The 22518-nt window shown below is 46.0% G+C and overlaps 1 protein-coding gene across 1 annotated transcript; it reads left to right on the top strand.

Annotated features, from left to right (window-relative positions):
• The first annotated feature begins 4201 nt into the window (after nucleotides 1-4201).
• On the top strand, nucleotides 4202-21448 carry LOC117744328 (sodium- and chloride-dependent GABA transporter 3-like). Its single transcript, XM_034552528.1, has 14 exons — nucleotides 4202-4325; nucleotides 5482-5616; nucleotides 5930-6067; nucleotides 6657-6768; nucleotides 6888-7020; nucleotides 7581-7715; nucleotides 9999-10102; nucleotides 10471-10595; nucleotides 10696-10808; nucleotides 12119-12256; nucleotides 12341-12443; nucleotides 13342-13442; nucleotides 20316-20486; nucleotides 21401-21448. Exons 1-14 carry the CDS (start codon nucleotides 4202-4204, stop codon nucleotides 21446-21448), a joined length of 1680 nt encoding a protein of 559 aa, XP_034408419.1.
• The last annotated feature ends 1070 nt before the right edge of the window (nucleotides 21449-22518 follow it).

The following is a 22518-nucleotide window of genomic DNA, read 5'->3' as shown; positions in this document are numbered from 1 at the left end:
GGACAGGAAGTGAAGAGAAACAGAGGACACGAGAGACAAGGACTTCAAAATAAAACAGGAAACACGACAACGCTACAGATCCTGACACGGACACCGTAGTTTTCTCTGGCCCTCTCCCCAATCTGATCAATGATGACATGTATAGCCGCATGTCGTCATTCAACCGCTGGTTGTCCAGGTGGTGCCCAGAAAACAATGTGGGCTACATAGATAACTGGCAGACTTTCTGGGGAAAGCCTGATCTGATGAGTCGAGACGGCATTCATCCCACTTGGGATGGAGCGCGTCTCATTTCTGCGAACATGGCCAAGTTGATTAGCGGACTTAATCCATGACCCAGAGTTCAGATCAGGAAGCAGAAGCAGAGTTGTAGTCTTCCACCCTTCTCTGCACTTCCATTCGAGCATTTAACCACCCTTAACCTTGAATCTATAGAGACTGTGTCTGTCCCACGGCCACTTAAATTAATTAAATCAAAAGTAACCAGAAGAGGAGTCATACAAAATAACCTCATAAAGGTTAACATCACTACTGCCACAGTGCAACAAAACAAGAGAATTAAATGTGGACTCCTAAATATTAGATCTCTGTTATCTAAAGCTGTATTAGTAAATGATTTAATATCAGACAATCACATTGATTTACTGTGTCTTACTGAAACCTGGCTAAGCCATGAAGAATATGTCAGCCTAAATGAATCAACTCCTCCAAGTCATATTAATACTCACATTCCTCGAGGCACCGTCCGAGGAGGTGGAGTAGCAGCCATCTTTGACTCAAGCCTATTAATGAATCCTAAACCTAAACTAAACTACAACTCATTTGAAAGCCTTGTTCTTAGTCTTTCACATCCAACCTAGAAAACATTACAGCCAATTCTATTTGTTATACTGTACCGGCCACCAGGTCCATATTCAGAATTTATATCTGCATTTTCAGAGTGTTTATCAAGTTTAGTCCTTAAAACTGATAAGGTTATTATTGTCGGAGATTTTAATATTCATGTGGATATTGACAATGATTGCCTTAGTACTGCATTTATCTCATTGTTGGACTCGATTGGCTTCTGTCAGAGAGTACAGAAACCCACTCACTGCTTTGGCCACACCCTTCGACCTTGTTCTTGGCATATGGCATTGACATTGAGCATTTGGAGGTCTTCCCACAGAACCCTCTTCTGTCAGACCATTACCTCATAACTTTTGAGTTTATACTCCCGGAGTATACACCGTTAGTCAAAAGTTTCTACACCAGATGTCTAACTGACAGTGCTGTAGCTAAATTTAAAGAAGCGATTCCTTCTGCATTTGATTCAATACCACGTCTCAATGTGACGGAGGACTCCTGTGCTAACTTTAGTCCGTCCCAGATTGATCATATTGTCGATAGTGCTACAGGCTCACTGAGAATGACACTAGACTCGATAGCCCCACTGAAGAAAAAGACAGTGAGGCAAAGGAGGTTTGCTCCCTGGTATAACCCTCAGTACCGCGACCTAAAGCAAACAGGCTGACAGAGAGTCACAGCTCTGTGGAGCCGTGTATTCCTATAGACCTCAGTAGTAATGACTTCATGAACTTCTTCAATGAAAAGTTTTAACTATTAGAGGCAAGATTGATGATCTCTTGCCCTCAACTACTGCCGATCTGTCATCAAGAGGAGTGGCCTTGGAAACGGCTGTATGCCCTGGTGTATATTTGGATAGCTTTTCTCCCATTAACCTAGACCAATTGTCTTCAACGGTTTCTACTTCCTGTCTCTTAGACCCCATCCCAACGAGGCTGCTTAAAGACGTGTTGCCTTTAATTGGCACCTCTCTGCTGGATATTGTTAATGTGTCTTTGCTAATAGGGCATGTACCACATTCCTTCAAAGTAGCTGTAATTAAACCTCTCCTGAAGAAGCCCACTCTTGATCCAGAGGTGTTGGCTGATTACAGACTGTTCTCTAACCTAATTTGTGATGTTGGGCTATACAAAATAAACTGAATTGAATTGAATTGAATTAGATCTTAGTGCTGCGTTCGACACCATTGATCAAGACATCCTATTACAGAGACTGGATCAGCCGATTGGCATTTCATGTACCGCACTAAGTTGGTTTAAATCCTAGTTATCAGATCGATCTCAATTTGTATTTGTAAACAATTAAGCCTCAATGACCACAAACGTTAATCACGGAGTTCTACAAGGTTCTGCGCTTGGACCAATTTTATTTATCTTATATATGCTTCCTTTGGGCAACATTATCAGGAAACACTCCATAAACTTTTATTTTTATGCAAATGATACTCAATTATATAAATTATATCTATCGATCAAACCAGAGGAGACCAATTAGCTCGCTAAAATTCAAGCATGTCTTTAAGACATAAAAACATGGATGACCTGCAACTTCCTGATGTTATTTGACTTGGCCCAGAATACCTGATAGATCAATTATCTGGTGATGTGGATTCTGTAGATAGCATTGCCTTGGCATCCACTTTAAAGAATCTCGGCGTTATCTTTGATCAGGACTTGTCCTTTAACTCCCACGTGAAGCAAATCTCTGCATTTTTTCATCTACGTAACATTTCAAAAATCAGGCACATCTTGTCTCAAAAAGATGCAGAAAAACTGGCTCACGCGTTTGTTACTCCTGGACTAGATTACTGCAATTCCTTATTATCAGGCTGCTCTAATAAGTCTCTTAAGTCCCCTGCTGGGGGATGTTTTAGGATACACTGAGCTCCTCTCTCCTCTTCTCTCTCTCCTTATGGATGAATTTAAATCTCTCCATTGCACTTTACTAACTCTACTTCTTCCCCGGAGTCTTTGTGACTTCATTTCTCATAGGGTCAATTGGACTTGCCTGTGTCTGAAGCTGGTCCTGGGTCCTTGCCCCTGCTTCCTGCATCCAGCCTCTAGCCTAGACCTGGCCTCCTTCCCGATGGCCCTGCCTCCTTCTCCGTCTCTCTGCCTCAAAGGCCGACCTCATTGGCCTCTTTTGCGATGCCTCATTCCTGGTGGGCCGCCCGCCTCATCTCTTTCTCTTTCTGTTTCATGGATTGTTGAAATCTGGATCGTGGTCCATGCCTACTAAATATTCATACATTTCTGTCATATTACTTGAATGTGTTGTTACTCAGTAACACTGTTCATCTGTACACATGACATCTATTGCTTCTGTCCATCCGGGGAGAGGGATCCTCCTCTGTTGCTCTCCTGTAGGTTTCTTCCCTTTTTTCCCTTTGAAAGGGTTTTTTCTATTTTTTTGGGTAGTTTTTCCTGATCCGATGTGAGGTCCTGGGACAGGGATGTCGTATGTGTACAGATTGTAAAGCCAAATTGTAAAGAGGCAAATTTGTAATGTGTGATTTTTGGCTATACAAAATAAACTGAATTGAATTGAACTTTGAACTGTGTCACTACCTTGTATACAGATGTTATGGCAGAGATCATCTGTAGACCTCCACCTGAGGGTGGAGCAGTACAAGACATGCCAGGGAGAGACAACTCGAGTCCACAAAAAAAAAACATCCTACATGCATTCAAGCCGACAAACGGGTCAGACTTGTCTGTGTGTCTCACTCGATGTGTAATCCTGATCGCATGTGGATTACATTGTCGAAAGAGTTGAGGGTTGTGTGAAGTCAGCAATGCAACACATATTTGATCAACAATCACTTTCACAGAACATGGAGGTAGTAGTAGTAGTTGCTGTAATTATTGTTTGTTTAATCGTTGTTTTGTAATCCATTGGGTTTCACGGACCAAAATAAAGATAGGGATTCCTCTAATGGTCAAGGAATAAACATAAGCTTTTTAGACAATGCCAATTTTTTGTTGTTGAATGTATTGTTCCATAATGCACTGAATTGGAATGGAAATGGCATTATAGTGTGTTTGAGATACAAATCTTCATAGACACTAGATCCCTGCGTAATAATTGCATGTAATGGTCGTACTTCTTGTTGTTTTTTTCAGTGCAATTGTGAATAAATTAATAACTTTTCCAAAATTGCATAATTTTACATATGGATTCAAACATGTTTTGAGCATTCATCCAAGTGAGAGTTGTCATGTCACAGCCTGCCACAGCCTCGGGCCAGACGGTATGAAGACGAGTGCAACGCCAGCTCTGTCGGGTGTCAGAGCCGATCAGGGGACTGAAGAGGGAACACAGAGAGATCGAGACCAGAAAGAGGGATCACAGAGAGATGAAAACCAGAAAGAGGGAACAGTGGAGGAAGAAAAGAGAATACATCCTGGCAGCAGCAGGCAATGTGGTGGGCCTGGGCAATGTGTGGAGATTCCCCTACCTGTGCTACAAGAATGGAGGAGGTAAGCTGCAACGTATACTGGAATATTTGAGATGATTGAAACTTTAATAAGACTCACCAATGAGGTATGTACATATATGCATACCTCATTGGTATATGCATGAACCTATACATTATGGTATTTGTTGGCAACTCAGTATCTAGCAAAAAAAACATGAAATTGTTTTAAAATGTATCAAACATGTATTCTTTCTTGTTATATATAATGTGCACTGGCTGAAGAAACAGAAGAAGAAGAAAGCAACTAGTGGTTGCTTTCTTTGGTGCAGAAATACGATTCATTGAAGAATGAGGAACAGCTTCAGGGGAAGTGGTTACGTAGTGAAACGTTGCCCTCAGGAGGAATTCAGATCAGACCAGATATTTCTTATTGATCAACACATCCGTCGATTTATCAAGAAAAATGTCAGGGAGTCATTTGGCGGGCTTTGATTAAAAAAAAAAAATAATAATAATAATATAGTAACATTCCAAAAGTTAAACAGCCTGGTGGAGCAGGCTGAGGCAATACAAAGTAGAAGTGAAAAATACCAATGTGAAGGTAGAGCGGTAATCAATTATGCCCAGTTCCAGAAAACGGGTTTGATGAAAACATCCATTACAATCAGTTTGAGGTGAGAGGAACTCTGGGATTTCAGTTCCAGAAAGACAGTTAACTTCAACATTGCGTCAGCTTCCAGTTTCTCTCTGACTCCTCCCCCTTAAACAAGCTGTTGATTATGTAGAGCAAATCAAAGCCCATTAATTACCAATGGTATACTTTATGTTGGAATGTAAATCCTGGGTGGATATTAGTTTGTGGTCTCTCTCTCTCTCTCTCTTTCATTTCTTTGAACAGTGTTTCCCCCGCACATTCAAATATAATTCAAATAGTATTCAAATATTTTATAGTATAATAATCTCCCAGCATTTCAAGTTAACTTAATTACATTTGTTGAAGTAGCCAAAATCGAGCCAGTGAATGCTCTTGATTCAAGTTTCAAATAGATGTCAAACATTTAGAATCCACTGTCTTTTAACCTTTGAATCAAATAATAATTGATAGTGGCAGCATAACGTTGGATGAAAAAAACACTCAATTGTATATTATTAATGCAGATGTGGTCCTTGCCCTGTTGCACAGCCTCACTGGTCTTTGGTGACTTCTGTCCGTGCAGGTGTCTTCCTGTTGCCTTACTGTTTCTTTGCTGTGCTGTGTGGCGTGCCACTCTTCCTGATGGAGACTGTGATTGGTCAGTACACACAGGAGGGCACCATCACCTGCTGGACCAAGCTCTGCCCGCTGGCACAGGGTAAGCACATTGTTGAATATATTGAGCATGATTGTGTCATTCAAAATGAACTGGAGCTGAAAATGGTAAGGATAGCAAAAAATAACATTATTATTTAATAAAAGTCCCAGGATCAACGAAGTCTTCTAAAAGGATAATTTCCCTTCAGCCAAGTACCCCACAGAACCATTACTTTGAACAAGACTCATAGCAGAGGAACAAACAGAGGAAGAGCCGGCCGCACAGTTACAGACAAAAGAGAAACGTGTAAATGTCGCCACTAAAGGGGGATTTTGATTGATAACCCTCATTTTCGGATGTCCTCTCCCTCCAGGGGCCGGCTATTGTACCATCGTGATCCAGCTATATGCCAGATTCTATATCATCATCCTGGCCTGGGCCCTCCTCTACTTCTTCTATTGTTTCAGAGACCCTCTGCCCTGGGCCACCTGCAACAATCCCTGGAACACAGGTCAGTATGGCTTGCTAACTAGGGTTGGGTACCGAAAGCCTGTGCCAATATGGTTCCTATCCGACTGGTGCCTACCGGACTGAAACGCAATGCAGATTTCGGTGCCCGTCCGACTTCAAAAGGGGGAAACGTTGATCACCGAAACCATGATTTTCTAACAGCACACGGGGAGAACAAACTCCACACAGAAGACACGTCAAGCCCGAGAATCAAACTGTGTGCTAGCAGCCAAACCACCGTGCAGCCCCATTTATTGTGGCTTTTGCCCGGCAGATTTTCTAAAATCATTCTTGATGCAATGTAGATATGCCAAAACAAAAATAACCATGGGGGACAGCGGGGATGGTAACCTCAGAGGTGGTGCTATGTTAAGCAAGCCCCACAGGATGTCACAAGGAGAGACAAATCTGTCATTTCCTGACATATGGAGCAAGGAAAAAGACAGCGGACGATGAAACTTTGGGGGTCTCCCAACATGCAGTCTATATATACAGTATATATATTTATACAGCAGATCTTTCTGAAAAGTTTGAAACATGCAGTGTATACGAGCAGGCTTACATGACTGAAACCAACGTCCTCTCAACAGATCGATGTGTGGACTTCACCTCTGCGAACTGGACTGCAATACACGGGGGCAACCTGACAGTAAACTGGACATCTGGAAATCTCTCCAAGTCATCGGCCTCTGAGTTCTGGCAGTGAGTGGGTGTGGCCACATTAAGCTCATAATAAATTACACGGAGCGGAGGCAGTCAAACAAGTCAAATATGCAAATTGTTGGTGCAACCGTTGTTGACTGTCTGGTGTCCCCGTGCAGTAGAGGAATTCTGTCCATGTCTGGGGGAATACAGGAGGTCGGCACAGTGAAGTGGGATCTGCTGCTGTGTCTCCTGGCCTGCTGGGTGGCCTGCTACTGCTGTATCTGGAAAGGGGTCCGTTTCACAGGGAAGGTCGGTCTTGGTGTGAGGATTCAGGGGCCTCGTATACCTTTAAAACTAGAAAGGTGCTCCAGGTGTGTCTGCAAAGACCTCTGCTGTGAATGAATTTGTTTGCTTGAATTAATACAACCCACAATTGGCTCCCTGGCTGTTTGGAATTGCATGCTAACATACACCGCATGGTATGTGGATTTTGTGTACTCGAGAAAGATCTATACTATATTTAGCAAGAATTTCTGTGTATGAGACATGAGCACAAAGACCAACCCGGTATGGTGTCATCGTCATGTAAAAAAACCAGACATTTACATGCGTACAAACTTGTCAAAATTGCAATCCAAACATGTCAAATTGCACTGACATCAATAGGACCATCTGTTTTCTATTTCCCCACAATGCATTGCTCCCGTGTGCCTTGAATGGCCGTCAACCTTGTGAGATTTTGAGGCATACTAAAATGTAAATATTTGTCACTTTTAGTTTTTCATGTTTTTAGGTGAGAAAAGTAACCAATTAGATTCAGGTTAATTTAATAAAACAAAGCCTGTTTGGACATTTGCTGCACTTTCCAGGTTGTGTATTTCACGGCGATGTTCCCTTATGTGATGCTGGCCATCCTGCTGGTCAGGGGGTTGACGCTGCCAGGAGCCTGGCAGGGCGTGGTCTACTACCTGTATCCAGATCCTTCTCGCCTGGCAGACTTTCAGGTGAGACACTGTGGACAATTCATTCAATTCAGTTTATTTTGTATAGCCCAAAATCACCAGGCCCAAAAATTAGGGCCCTGCATCAACGTCCCCCAGCAGCCTATAAGCCTATAGCAGCATATCTAACTATAAGTGCTTTTAAAGAGGAAAGTCTTAAGTCTACTCTTAAATGGGGTGGCTGTGTCTGCCTCCCGGACTGAAAGTGGAAGCTGGTTCCATAGAAGAGGAGCTTGATAACTGAAGGCTCTGGCTCCCATCCTAATTGTTAGCACTCTAGGAACCAAATGTAGCACCGCATTTCATCAGCAGGGCCAAGGCAGGAGGCATCAGACACAGCCAGGTCCAATGGATCCTATAAGACACAAAGTCACAAAGACTCCGGGGAGGAAGCAGAGTTAGTAAGGTGCAGAGAGACGTAAATTCATCCATAAGCAGAGAGAGAAGTCTACTCTTAAATGAGGTGACTGTGTCTGCCTTCCGGACTGAAAGTTCCATAAAAGAGGAGCTCTGGCTCCCATCCTACTTGTTAAGACTCTAGGAACCACGAGTAGCCCCGCATTTAGTGAGCGCAGCTCTCTAGTGGGGCAATATGGTACTACAAGCTCCTTAAGATATGATGGTGCATCACCAATCAAGGCTTTGTAGGTGAGAACCATTTTAAATGTGATTCTTGATTTTACAGGGAGCCAGTGCAGAGCAGCTAATACAGGAGTAATGTGATCCCTTTTGTTAGTTTGTGAGACGAGCTGCAGCATTCTGGATTAACTGGAGGGACTTAAGAGACTTATTAGAGCAGCCTGATAATAAGGAGTTGCAGTAATCTAGTGGAAGTAACACACACGTGAACCAGCTTTTCTGCATCTTTGAGACGATGCCTGATTTTTTAAATGTTACGTATATGAATAAATGCAGTCCTTGAGATTTGCTTCACGTGGGAGTTAAAGGACAAGTCACGATTAAAGATAATGTTCATCAAAATAATTCTTTAAAATGGTGTTGGATGCCAGGGCAATGGCATCTACAGAAACCACATTACCAGATAATTGATCTGAGGTGTTCTGGGCCAAGTAAAATAACTTCAGTTTTGTCTGAGTTTAACATCAGGAAGCTGCAGGTTATCCATGTTTTTAAGAAGTTTAGCGAGCTGGTTGGTCTCTTCTGGTTTGATCGATAGATATAATTGAGTATCATCTGAATGACAATGAAAGTTTATGGATTGTTTCCTGATAATATTGCCCAAATGATAGATTGATTATATATAGATAGATAGATATATAGAAATATATTAAATAAAATTGGTCTAAGCACAGAACCTTGTGGAACTCCATGATTAACGTTGGTGGTCATCGATGTTATGATGTGGTGTGTTCACAGACCCAAATGCAGCGACAGGACAGCAGTTATTTCTTTGACTATTCATTCTTGCAGGGATATGGATGCAGGAACAAACAAAAAGGTCCGGGTGCAGACAAGAACAGACAGTGAACAGATGGAATTGTCAATTAGAGGCATGTACCAGCGCTCCGAGAAGCGACTGACGGTAACGGCAGCAAACTGCCACTCAGGGCCCGAAGGTGGCCGTTAAACGAACACGTAATCCTCTCAGGTCCGAGCCGGAAGGTGGCTTTTAACGGCAGGCAGGACATTCAAGCCTCAACTAAAAACACCTAAAACAAACAGGAAATCAGACAGGAGACACTCACAGGTAACTAACCGGCTACTCACGGGCAAAGATGCCAGGTTGGCAAACGGACAGACTGACACCGGAGGCGAGGATGTCCGGAGTATTTATCAATAAGAGATGATTACGGGAGATGAGAATCAGCAGTGCTCACGGAAAGAGGCGCGGCTGTGGGCCGAACTCACAGAAAACATACAGGGTTAGGCAACAATCCTCACAATCGAGGCTTCATCCTTTACAAATACAAATTGAGATCCATATGATAAATAGGATTTAAACCAACTTAGTGCGGTACCTGAAATGCCAATCAACTGATCCAGTGCCACTCAACTGATCCAATCTCTGTAATAGGCTGTCATGATCAATGGTGTCGAACGCAGTACTAAGGTCTAACAAGACCAGTACAGAGATGAGTCCTCTATCAGCACTAAGGTCTAACAAAACAAGTACAGAGATGAGTCCTTTCATGCAGCTTTACAAGGTCTAGTTTGTTTAAGAGGTCACGTTTTTTCTTTTTTTGATGCTGCTGTTAGTGTCCCAGCTACCTGAATTTAACAGTGAAATGATACTGATACCCTAACTTCATGTTATATGTTCATCAGGTGTGGATGGAGGCTTGCGCTCAGGTCCTCTTCTCCTATAGTGCTGCATCAGGAACCTTGATCACACTGAGCAGCTACAACAAATTCAACAACAACTGTTACAAGTAAGTCACTTTTACGTTTAGGAAACGGGAATTGGCAACCTCAGGGTTCAGAAAAGTGGAGAAAATCTGGAAAACCTGCCTTAAACTTGCATTCTCTCTATTGGCCAGCAGGGGGCGACTCCTCAGATTGCAAAAATAAGTCAGATTGTGTCTATGAGAAAATGACTCCTCACCAGATATATTATCTCAGTAAACATTGTACACATGAGTTTATGGTCTCAATCTCTAGTTAAATAATGTATGTTCAATTTACCGCCTTCAAAGATCTACAACCTGAGGTCCACCAGTTGGACAGCTGGGTCTCTGTCCTGTCGGCACATTGCCCCACTCAATTCTGCTTTCTGTGCTAAGCTCTGTGCTGTCTGCAGGGACAGTCTGTGGCTGTGTGGGCTCAATAGCGCCACCAGCTTCATCGCCGGCTTCGCAGTCTTCTCGGCTCTGGGCTTCATGGCCGAAAAACAGGGAATCCCCATCGACATGGTGGCTGATTCAGGTATGATTTGAATCCCACAGTGTCCATCTCTGACAGACACGGGACCCTCTCACTTTTCCTGGAACACAAGACCACTTAAACGTCTCTTCTGTCCTCCCAGGTCCTGGGCTTGCGTTCATTGTATTTCCTCAGGCTGTTGCCATGATGCCCCTGCCTCAGCTGTGGGCCGTCTGCTTTTTCCTGATGCTCATGCTTCTGGGACTGGACACACTGGTAAGACCACGTCATACAGTCGATGTCCTGCACAAAGTATTCTCTCCAAGTAGAAAGACATGCTGCAACTGTTTATGCTCGATCAGTGAAGACTTATGTATGAATGTAGCTTAAAGTTCCGGTGCTGCTCAATGTCGACTAGTTCGATCCACATATATCTCAGCATCTCAATATCTCAACTAATGTATTATAGCCTTGCAATTTTGTACAGACATGCATTGTCCCTAGAGGATGAATCCCCTGATATTTCCTCCTTTCATTGAATGTCTTGACAACTATATGATATATTGCCATACAATGTGGTAAATATATTTATGGTAAGTGGTAAATGGACCTGTACTTGTAAAGCGCTTTTCTATTTTTCCAACCACTCAAAGCGCTTTAACACTACATGACATCAATCACTGATGGGAGGGGCTAAGGTTCCACTTGCACATCAGCAGCAGTAACTAACATGAATACACATTCACACACTGTGGGCACAGCTACTTGAGCAATTTGGGGTTAAGTGTCTTGCCCAAGGACAAATCGTCATGGGCTAGTGGAGCCGGGGATCGAACCGCCGATCCTCTGATTGAAGAACATCCCTGCTCATCACTGAACCACAGTCCCCCCATCATTTGTATTATTGCCCCTTTATGGTGCCTGGAGCATTTTAAGGACTTCGGTGATCCTGTCTTTTCATCACGTCAAAATTTAAGTTAAAAGGAGGTAACCGTCTTTCAATCAGTCTACATTTAAATTTAAATGAATATGAATGACTTGTACAGTATCTGTTGTGTTGAGCATATTTGTATATATGGGTAGCAAAGCCATGTTAAATAGCCTATGCAGTAACGTCACATGAGAACGTGTGTGCCTGCGTGCACTTGGATGCTGTTGTGCACATGCACAGAATAAACAGTCAGTGAATTCCCAGACCAACGAGACGATGGTTGTCTGTTGTTTTTCTCCATGAATGCTAGCTACTAGGAGCTACTAGCTAACCAATTTGGTGACTGCAAAACGATAGACTGCTGCAGGAATGTCTAACGCTACATGTTGCTACTTTATATTGTCTGCAAAGTTTCTCCTTCAGTTCATACAATTCCAGCAGCAAGCCTTAAAAGCGTCACACCTGTAGAGTGAATTGATCTAACACCCGACCCTCTAGCCCAAAGGAACATAGCCCAACAGCTTCCTTTGGTGGTTGCACCTCCATCATTAAAAAAGGGACTTGTTTTGGAATACTTTCCTATTGGTGAACCATCCTCGAGTAGAAGTTAAACCAGACGTTACTTTCTTTTTTTGTCTGTTTGTTCGTGTGTTAGTTTACAGGTCTGGAAACTATCATATCGTCCATGATTGACATGTTCCCGGGACAGATGCGCAGACCCTGGCGCAGAGAAATCTTCCTCTTTTTCTTCTGCTCCATCAGCTTCATCATACAGATCTCTCTCACCACTCAGGTATGACACACAGGCCCAAACACACACAAGCGAAGACCATTTGGAGGCGACACAACATTAACGTACCTCTTCTGTGGTGTCCAGGGCGGAGTGTACCTCTTCCAGCTGATTGACTACTATGGTGCCAATGGAATATGTATAGTATTTGTATCTGCGGTCCAGTGTGTGGCTGTTGGCTGGGCCTTTGGTAAGTGGTATCAACACCATGTTTAAATGAATCTGTAGCTCACAAGATGTAATAGCACTACCCATGCATCTGTCCAAGAGCTATTCAAACTACAGGGACTATGTGTATTTTCACCAAAGGAACCAACGGGCCACAGGTACCATATTCATATTTGACGACTCCACACCTCACAGTTTACGGCCAGTGCCAACATTTAGTGCCAATGCTTGAAGTCTTCCTGGATGAAGAAGGGCGGTGAGGGCGGATACATTTTGATTTCCGGGAATCTCGGCTGATTGCCCGGCGGCCTCAAAGTGACGTAAATAGTGTCTTAACTAGATATTGGCAAGAAATAGGCCCCATAACGTTGTCATTGAACATAATTCACGATTTTGCAATTTTCATCGTATATCAGCGTTCATGTCTGTGGATAGAGTTGATCATTTAAGTTCCTCTATCATAATTCCTGAACCCACAAAATGTCCTCTTGTAGGCGATAGATTTGAGATCAATCATGAAATTGATAGTTCTGCGAACATACAATACGTTATTATTGTGTGCGGTTTTACCGTTTTGTTGATGCATTTAAGTGTTTAAACAAGGCAAACTTTTTGAAAACATAAAATAGTTTAAGAGAAGTCAGTCAGGGTCATAATTAAAATCTAAAAAACATCGTAAAAGGTTATAAGAAATAGTATTTAATTATTAGAGTGGTGTGTAAAGATTTATACCATGCTTCATAATATTCCTTTAACATCAAATTTCTTAATAGTATATATTAAAACCATATGGTTTTGGAACCCATATTTCAACAAGTGGTTCCAGGCCAATCTATGAGTCTGACATTCATCATGTTTCTACATCAGGAGGTCCTGTCCTTTTAAATTGGCACCAACAACAAACTGTATTAATCATACAGGGGCTGACCGGATGTGTGACGCAGTGCAACTTATGACAGGACAGAGGCCGTCGGGTTATTTCAAACTGTGCTGGCGCTACTTCACCCCTCTGATCTGCATGGTGAGTTACACACTTTAAACAGCTGCAGGGGAAATGACATGAGGATTAAGATAAGGCAACAACTGGTCTGTCTACATTTTGATTAACAGGTTCAATTCAATTCAGTTTATTTTGTATAGCCCAACATCACAAATTTGCCTCAGAGGGCTTTACAATCTGTACACATAAAACATCCCTGTCCCAGGACCTCACATCGGATCAGGAAAAAAAAGAAAAAAACCCTTTCACAGGGAAAAAAGGCGCATCAGCAGGGCCAAGGCAGGAGGCCGGCCCACCAGGCAGGAGGCATCAGACATAGCCAGGTCCAATGGACCCTATGTGACGTGAAGTCACAAAGACTCCGGGGAGGAAGCAGAGTTAGTAAGGTTCAATGGAGAGATGTAAATGTATCCATAAGTAGAGAGAGAGAAGAGGAGATAGGTGCTCAGTGTATCTTAAAACATCCCCCAGCAGCCTATAAGCCTATAGCAGCATATCTAAGGGCTGGACCAGGGCAAACCTGATTCAGCCCTAACTATAAGCACTATCAAAGAGGAAAGTCTTAAGTCTATTCTTAAATGAGGTGACTGTTTTCTGCCCGCCGGACTAAAAGTAGAAGCTGGTTCCATGAAAGAGGAGCTTGATAACTGAAGAGGAGAAGAGAAGAAGAAATGTGATTCTTGATTTTACAGGGAGCCAGTGCAGAGCAGCTAACACAGGAGTAATGTGATCTCCTTTCTTAGTTTTTGTGAGTACACGAATGCTGCAGCATTCTGGATCAACTGGAGGGACTTAAGAGACTTATTAGAGCAGCCTGAGAATAAGGAGTTGCAGTAATCTAGTCTAGAAGTAAAAAACGTGTGAACCCCTTTTTGTTAGGGTTGTGTGGTGTGGAGGACCCAAACGCACGCTCATGCAGCAGACCTTAAGATTCAGGATCTTTATTTCCCTAATTGATCGGGAAGGAAAAAACAGCAAAGAATAAAACAAACAAAACAATGATCAGAGTTGACCAGCTGATCAGGCGCGAGTCTTCCCTCGCTGGAGTCGGGAGGGCAACTCAACCGAGCTCAAGTCCTTGCTACCCACGGGATCGGTAGAGATCTGGTGAATCCCAACATGCAGTAGGAACCAGACTGGTGACCGGAATGATCTGACAACCCGTCAGGGAATGCCATGGTCCTTAAAACAGCTGGCGGCACTTAGGGCAACGAGCCCCAGCTGAGCCAAAGGAGAGGGGCGTGGTAGTGGGCGGAAACCGGAGGTGGAGACTGTAGACTGAAAAAGCAAAACATTAAGCACACAACAACAAACCGGACAGGAGGGGAACAAAGAGGGGAGCCAACACTAACAACAGACAGGGATCCTAACAGTACCCCCCCCTTAACGGGAGCCTCTTGGCGAACCACCGGGTCTAATGGGGTTCCGCCGGTTGAAATCTGAAATGAGCGACGGATCACAGATCCGGGAACGGGGCACCCAGCACCGCTCCTCCGGTCCATAACCCACCCAGTCCACCAGGTACTGAAACCCCCTACCTCGACGGCGGACATCCAATAGGCGGTTGACCGTGTAGACGGGGCCCCCCTCGAAGAGACGGGGGGGTGGAGGGGGTTCTGGCGGAGGGTTTAGGGGGCTGGAGACAACGGGTTTGAGGAGTGAGACATGAAATACTGGGTGAATCCTCATGGAACGAGGCAACTGTAGTTTAACCGAGACGGGGTTGATGATGGAGATGATGGGAAAAGGGCCGATATATCTGGGGGAGAGCTTCCTACACTCTGTGCGGAGGGGGATGTCCCTGGACGAAAGCCAAACCGACTGTCCAACACGGTAGGCCGGTGCTGGAACACGACGTCGATCCGCCACTCTCTTGTTCTGCTCAGCTGTGCGAAGCAGAGCAGCCCGAGTCTCCCTCCACACGCGCCTACAACGACGAGCACTGCTCTGGACTGAAGGGACAGCTACCTCGACCTCCTGGCTAGGGAACAGGGGAGGCTGATAGCCCATGGAGGCCTCAAATGGGGATAGCCCGGTAGCGGTAGAAGTGTGGGAATTGTGGGCATACTCGACCCACGGGAGGTGACGACTCCATGAGGAGGGATTGGTGGCGGTCACACACCTGAGGATGGCCTCAAGCTCCTGGTTCATCCTCTCGGTCTGGCCGTTAGTCTGTGGGTGGAACCCCGAGGAGAGGCTGGCCGTGGCGCCGAGGGTGTGACAGAATGCCTTCCACAACTGGGAAGAGAACTGCGGCCCACGGTCCGAAACTATGTCCGCAGGGATCCCATGAAGCCTAACCACATGTAGAACCAGCAAGTCGGCGGTCTCACGGGCTGATGGAAGCTTGAGCAGGGGAATGAAATGGGCGGCCTTCGAAAACCGGTCCACCACCGTCAGAATGACGGTGTTGCTGTCTGATGGGGGGAGACCAGTGACAAAGTCCACTGCAATATGAGACCACGGGCGTTGAGGCACAGGGAGTGGTCGTAGTAACCCCACGGGGGGTCGTGTGAAGCCTTGTTGCGGGCGCACGTAGCGCAGGCCAGCACAAATGAGCGAGTATCCGCCTCGAGAGACGACCACCAAAAGGAGCGGCGGAGCCAGCTTATTGTCCGGCGGATGCTGGGGTGGCCAGAGAGACGGGACTCGTGGGCCCACCGCAGGACTCGGGAACGGACAGCCAAAGGGACAAACAGGCGATTCGGGGGGCCCCCTCCGGGGTCAGGTTGGGTCTGCTGGGCCTCACGTACCACTCTCTCGATCTCCCAGGAAACAGCACCAAGCATGCACGAGGCAGGTAAGATGGTGTCGGGAGGAGAATCTCCCTCCACCGGGGCAAACTGACGGGAAAGTGCGTCCGGCTTGGTGTTCTTGTGCCCTGGCCGAAAGGTGATGGTGAAGTTAAAACGTGTGAAGAACAAAGCCCAGCGGGCCTGGCGGGAATTGAGGCGTCTAGCCGTGTGGATATACTCCAGATTCCGGTGGTCGGTCCAGACGACAAAGGGGATCACTGATCCCTCCAGCCAGTGCCTCCACGGCCAGCTTGACGGCCAACAGCTCACGGTTGCCAACGTCATAGTTTCTCTCCGCCGGAGAAAGTCTACGAGAGAAAAAAGCACAGGGATGAAGCTTGGAGTCGGCAGCTGACCGCTGGGAGAGTACAGCTCCGACACCGGTGTCAGAGGCGTCCACCTCAACAACAAACTGGCGAGTCTCGTCCGGGTGAACCAGGATTGGAGCCGAGACGAACCTCTCCTTGAGGGACTGAAAAGCCTTGTCAGCCTCAGGGGACCATGAAAAACGTACCTTGGAGGAGGTGAGCCGTGTCAGTGGTTCTGCCGCTCGGCTGTAGTCCCGAATGAACCGGCGGTAAAAGTTAGCGAACCCCAGAAACTGCTGGAGCTTCTTTCTTGAGGCGGGTACCGGCCACTCAGTCACTGCCTTCACCTTCTCGGGGTCCTTTCTCACCTGACCCTCCTCAATGAAGACGCCCAGGAACTGCACAGAGGTGACGTTGAACTCGCACTTCTCCGCCTTGATGAAGAGCTGATTCTCCAACAACCGTTGCAGGACCTGGCGGACATGGTTAGTGTGCTCCTGAGGACTTGGGGAGAAGATGAGAATGTCATCAATATACACAAACACGAAACGGTTTAGGAAGTCGCGGAGGACGTCATTCACAAGGGCCTGAAAAACGGCAGGGGTATTGGTCAAACCAAACGGCATCACCAGATATTCAAAATGTCCCAGGGGTGTGTTAAAGGCCGTCTTCCATTCGTCCCCCTCACGAATTCGGACCAGGTGATAAGCGTTACGGAGGTCCAGCTTCGTGAAAATCTTGGCTCCAGCTAAGGACTCAAAAACAGAGGAGATAAGTGGTAAGGGGTACTTATTCTTGATGGTAATCTGATTCAAACCTCTGTAATCAATGCAGGGACGAAGACTCTTATCCTTCTTGGAGACGAAGAAGAAACCCGCTCCCACAGGTGAAGAAGAGGGCCGTATGATTCCTGCGGCGACTGAATCGGTTATATACTTCTCCATGGACTCACGCTCAGGCCGGGAGAGATTATATAACCGGCTCGTGGGAAGTGACGCGCCCGGAAGCAGGTCAATGGCACAATCGTAGGGACGATGAGGAGGAAGTGAAAGGGCCCGCTCCTTACTGAATGCCTCTGCCAAGTCCCTATATTCCCGAGGCACTGCGGCGAGGCTAGGACAAGCGTCATGTCTGCTTACAAGACTAGGCTGCCGGGGCACAGCAGATCTGAGGCAGCGGGAGTGACAGGCGGGACTCCAACCGGTGATCCGACCCCCAGCCCAATCGATCTGAGGATTATGGTCCTTGAGCCAGGGGAGTCCCAGAACCAGGGGTGTTTGCGGGGAAGGGAACTCGAAAAACCGGGTCTTTTGACTGTGGTTACCAGACACGAGCAGGGAAATAGGCTGAGTCCAGTGAGTTATCTCTGCCAGTAGGCTGCCATCCAGTGCGTACACCGGCTGAGAGCACTCTAACGCCTCCACCGGAATCCCATGACTCCTGATGAACTCAGTGTCCAAAAAGCTCTCCTCAGCCACTGAATCGATGAGCGCCGATAGGTGCACTGGCCCAGATGGCAAGCCCAGGGTGACAGGAAATAGCGATCGAGATCTGGAATGGGGAATTGACCTTGAACCGCCCGCTAGCTTCCCCACTCTTACCAGCGAGCTCTCTCTTTTGGCCGAACAGAGCAAACGGCCATGCGGTGTCCCGACTCACCACAGTACAAACAGCTTCCAGCGCGGAGGCGTCTCTCTCTCTCCTCCCGAGAGAGATGAATCCGGCCGAGTTGCATCGGTTCCTCCGGCTCCAAAGGGGGAGGTGCTGAGGGAGGAGAGCGGGGGCGCGCAAGACTGGAACGTCGGAACAGGCTCGGAGGCTGAGAGCTGGAAGTGGAAGCAAACTGACGGACAGGATAGGAAGGCCCGTAGCTCCTCTCCCGACGACGTTCCCGAATGCGGTTATCGATATTGATGGAGAGCGTGATGAGCTCATCCAAAGACCCCGGCTCCTCCCTGACGGCCAACTCGTCCTTCAGAGAATCCGAAAGACTGCTGCGATAAATTCCCCTTAGTGCCTCCTTGTCCCAACCAGACTCCGTGGCCAGAATCTGGAAATCCACAGAGTACTCCGCTGCGCTAGTTGAGCCCTGACGAAGACTGAGCAGGCGCTGAACAACGTCCCGGGTGTACACCGGGTGGTCGAATACTCTCTTGAATTCCTCCACGAAACGTGTGTAGGAAACCTGGGCAGGAGAGCGTCTGACGAGCCAAGCTTCAGCCCAGACGAGTGCCCTGCTGCGCAGCAACCCCACCATATAAGCCACCCTAGCATTGTCCGAGGCGAATGTGCGGGGCTGTTGGTCAAAAACAAAATTACACTGGAGCATAAATCCTCTGCACTCCCCGGACGCTCCGCCATAGGGCACAGGAGAAGGAACAAAAGACTCATGGTTGCCAGCCGAGTCCTGCGGAACCGGCTGCGGTGGAGAGGAACGGGGCTGGTAGTCGGGCTGGGGAAAACGGTGCAGCGCGACATCCCGTAACAGACCTCCTATCTCCGCCATCTGGGACCCGATGGAACGCTGGGAGTCGAGGAGGTTCTGCAGCATCAGGTGGTGTTGTCCGAGGAGATTGCCTTGCGACGAGATCGCCCTCTGCAGACTCTCCTCCGCAAGCGATGCTGCTGCGGCTGCTGGGTTCGTGAGGAGGGTCAGATCATTCTGTTAGGGTTGTGTGGTGTGGAGGACCCAAACGCACGCTCACGCAGCAGACCTTAAGATTCAGGATCTTTATTTCCCTAATTGATCGGGAAGGAAAAAACAGCAAAGAATAAAACAAACAAAACAATGATCAGAGTTGACCAGCTGATCAGGCGCGAGTCTTCCCTCGCTGGAGTCGGGAGGGCAACTCAACCGAGCTCAAGTCCTTGCTACCCACGGGATCGGTAGAGATCTGGTGAATCCCAACATGCAGTAGGAACCAGACTGGTGACCAGAATGATCTGACAACCCGTCAGGGAATGCCATGGTCCTTAAAACAGCTGGCGGCACTTAGGGCAACGAGCCCCAGCTGAGCCAAAGGAGAGGGGCGTGGTAGTGGGCGGAAACCGGAGGTGGAGACTGTAGACTGAAAAAGCAAAACATTAAGCACACAACAACAAACCGGACAGGAGGGGAACAAAGAGGGGAGCCAACACTAACAACAGACAGGGATCCTAACACTTTTAGTGTTACGTAGATGAAGAAATGCAGTCCTTGAGATTTGCTTCATGTGGGAGTTAACGGACAAGTCCAGGTTGGCATTTCTACCAGAGCCATATACGGCGTCTCTACGTCACTCCACAGCAGTCTAAATATAAACACATTTGTTCACTGGTTGCATAAAAACAAGATGGCTACAGACAAAATGCTTTGCTTGAGGCTTCAAAACTGCAGTCCACAAACCAATGGGTGACGTCAAAACGACTACGTCCACTTCTTTTAAACAATCTATGTTTTGGATGACTAAGAGAAGAACAAAAACTAAGTTACAAGAATCATGTTTGAGACGAACCTACAGTGGGATGCAGCAGAGAACACATGCTTTAATTCAGGCTATTTCATACACAACTGGGGCTCTGGACAAATATTTGACAGAATATCGGTTTCTTAAACAGAGCTATGAGTAAAATCCCGTACTACCCTCTTTAAAACTGCATGCACATTTATTTTCGATACTCAACTCTTTTAATCTTTAATGCTAATATTGGCTCTGAAAACACAGACAATAGGCTACCGTGCTGCAAGTCCTATCGATTAACAGCGTCTGCGTGTTCGCCCAATGAGTTTGTCCCTCTGTTATCCCCTCAAGGTTTGCTTCTTCGGCTTCTTCCTGGACCACCAGACCCTGACAACTAGTGAGGGCTATGCGTACCCAGGCTGGGCCTACGGTCTGGGCTGGGCCATGGCCCTCTCCTCCGTGGCCGCAGTACCCATCTGGGCTGTCGTCAAGATCTGCCTCACAGAGGGCACCCTCAGACAGGTGAGAGCACCAACGCATCCTGCTTACTTGTTTTAATTCTGCTTTACTTTTGTAATATTTTTCATTACTACTAACTAACCTTGGACTTTTCCTGTCCTCAACAGCGTCTGTTGGTCCTGTGGCATCCGGTCGTTGATCCTGTTTGTCCCGAGTCAATCAAAGAACCCGAAACAGAGATGAACCCAATATCAGCCCTTTTACCTGACGTGTTATGAGTCAGAATGAAATGTACTTCTGGATATGTTGTGGACTGTTACTGACTCTTAATAATATTTGGTCTGAGTGCCCAGTCTTTATAGTATACATTAAACATTATCCGAATCAGAACCTTTTATTGCCAAGTATGTTTTCATATACAAGCAATTTGTCATGGCGGGTGGCGGGTAATGTTAAAGGTGTTGGCCAAATGAATACTTCTAAATCTACAACAAATTCGACAGGTTAGCTTTAATATTCCAATTTCAAAACTGCTGGAAACTGTATTTGAACCTTGTATCTGACCCAGCGGGACATGTGTCCTCCATTTCCGTGCTAAGATGCACTGATACACACACAAACTGCGCTGGAGATGGCTCTGCCCAAGCCGAGGGCACATGTAGTGTAGCCAATCCTTTTTTTTAATATATTTTTTTAATATATATTGATACACAAAGCTTTTGTAGAGATCTGGACAACCTGTAACTTGACTGAACTTGACTTAACTTTAATGTTTGTTGTCACCAAATTACCACAATTTTGGCCAAACAAGTGTTTGCAGTTTAGTAATCAGGCTTAACATTTATGCGATATAGACTATTCTATTATTTTGGTGTTTTAAATATCCTTGTTTATATTTGTAAACTAGACGAATGGGTGATATAGTACACACTGTAGATCTGGAGTTGTTGTGTCTTGTTTCCTGTTTTACTTTTAAGTCCCCGTCTCTTGTGTTCTCTGTTTCCCTGCACTTCCTGTCCCTGTGATTGTCTGCAATGTCCCTGATTTTCAATTCAATTTTCAATTCAGTTTATTTTGTATAGCCCAATATCACAAATTACAAATTTGCCTCAGAGGGCTTTACAATCTGTACACATACGACATCCCTGACCTTTGACCTCATATTGGATCAGGAAAAACTCCCCAAAAATAACCTTTCGCAGAGAAAAAAGGGAAGAAACCTTCAGGAGAGCAACAGAGGAGGATCCCTTTCCCCGGATGGACAGATGCAATAGATGTCATGTGTTCAGAATGAATAGCATTACAGAGTTACATAAACACAATACATGAATATGACAATGTATGAATGGAACTCCAATCCATGAAACAGAAGGAGGTAGAGAGGAGGGGGGGCGGGGCGCATCAGCAGGGCCAAGGCAGGAGGCCGGGCCACCAGGCATCAGACACAGTCAGGTCCAATGGACCCTATGAGACGTGAAGTCACAAAGACTCCGGGGAGGAAGCAGAGTTAGTAAGGTTCAATGGAGAGATGTAAATGTATCCATAAGTAGAGAGAGAGAAGAGGAGATAGGTGCTCAGTGTATCCTAAAACATCCCCTAGCAGCTATAAGCCTATACCAGCATATCTCGGGGCTGCACCAGGGCAAACCTGATTCAGCCCTAACTATCAGCAAAGAGGAAAGTCTTAAGTCTACTCTTAAATGAGGTGACTGTGTCTGCCTTCCGGACTGAAAGTTCCATAAAAGAGGAGCTTGATAACTGAAGGCTCTGGCTCCCATCCTACTTGTTAAGACTCTAGGAACCACGAGTAGCCCCGCATTTAGTGAGCGCAGCTCTCTAGTGGGGCAATATGGTACTACAAGCTCCTTAAGATATGATGGTGCATCACCAATCAAGGCTTTGTAGGTGAGAACCATTTTAAATGTGATTCTTGATTTTACAGGGAGCCAGTGCAGAGCAGCTAATACAGGAGTAATGTGATCCCTTTTGTTAGTTTGTGAGACGAGCTGCAGCATTCTGGATTAACTGGAGGGACTTAAGAGACTTATTAGAGCAGCCTGATAATGAGGAGTTGCAGTAATCTAGTGGAAGTAAC

This window comes from Cyclopterus lumpus, chromosome 15 (genome assembly GCF_009769545.1).
Source record: "Cyclopterus lumpus isolate fCycLum1 chromosome 15, fCycLum1.pri, whole genome shotgun sequence".
Taxonomy (NCBI): domain Eukaryota; kingdom Metazoa; phylum Chordata; class Actinopteri; order Perciformes; family Cyclopteridae; genus Cyclopterus; species Cyclopterus lumpus.
Note: the sequence above shows the minus strand (reverse complement) of the source record. Positions and strands in the feature narration are given on the sequence as shown.

Bases quoted from the DNA above. Each gene is read 5' to 3' on its own strand.
- LOC117744328 (XM_034552528.1), top strand. From the start codon at position 4,202: ATGAAAACCAGAAAGAGGGAACAGTGGAGGAAGAAAAGAGAATACATC. The intron at 10,809-12,118 runs GTAAGACCACGT...TTCGTGTGTTAG, and splicing joins TTCTGGGACTGGACACACTG to TTTACAGGTCTGGAAACTAT. The intron at 20,487-21,400 runs GTGAGAGCACCA...TTTACTTTTAAG, and splicing joins CAGAGGGCACCCTCAGACAG to TCCCCGTCTCTTGTGTTCTC.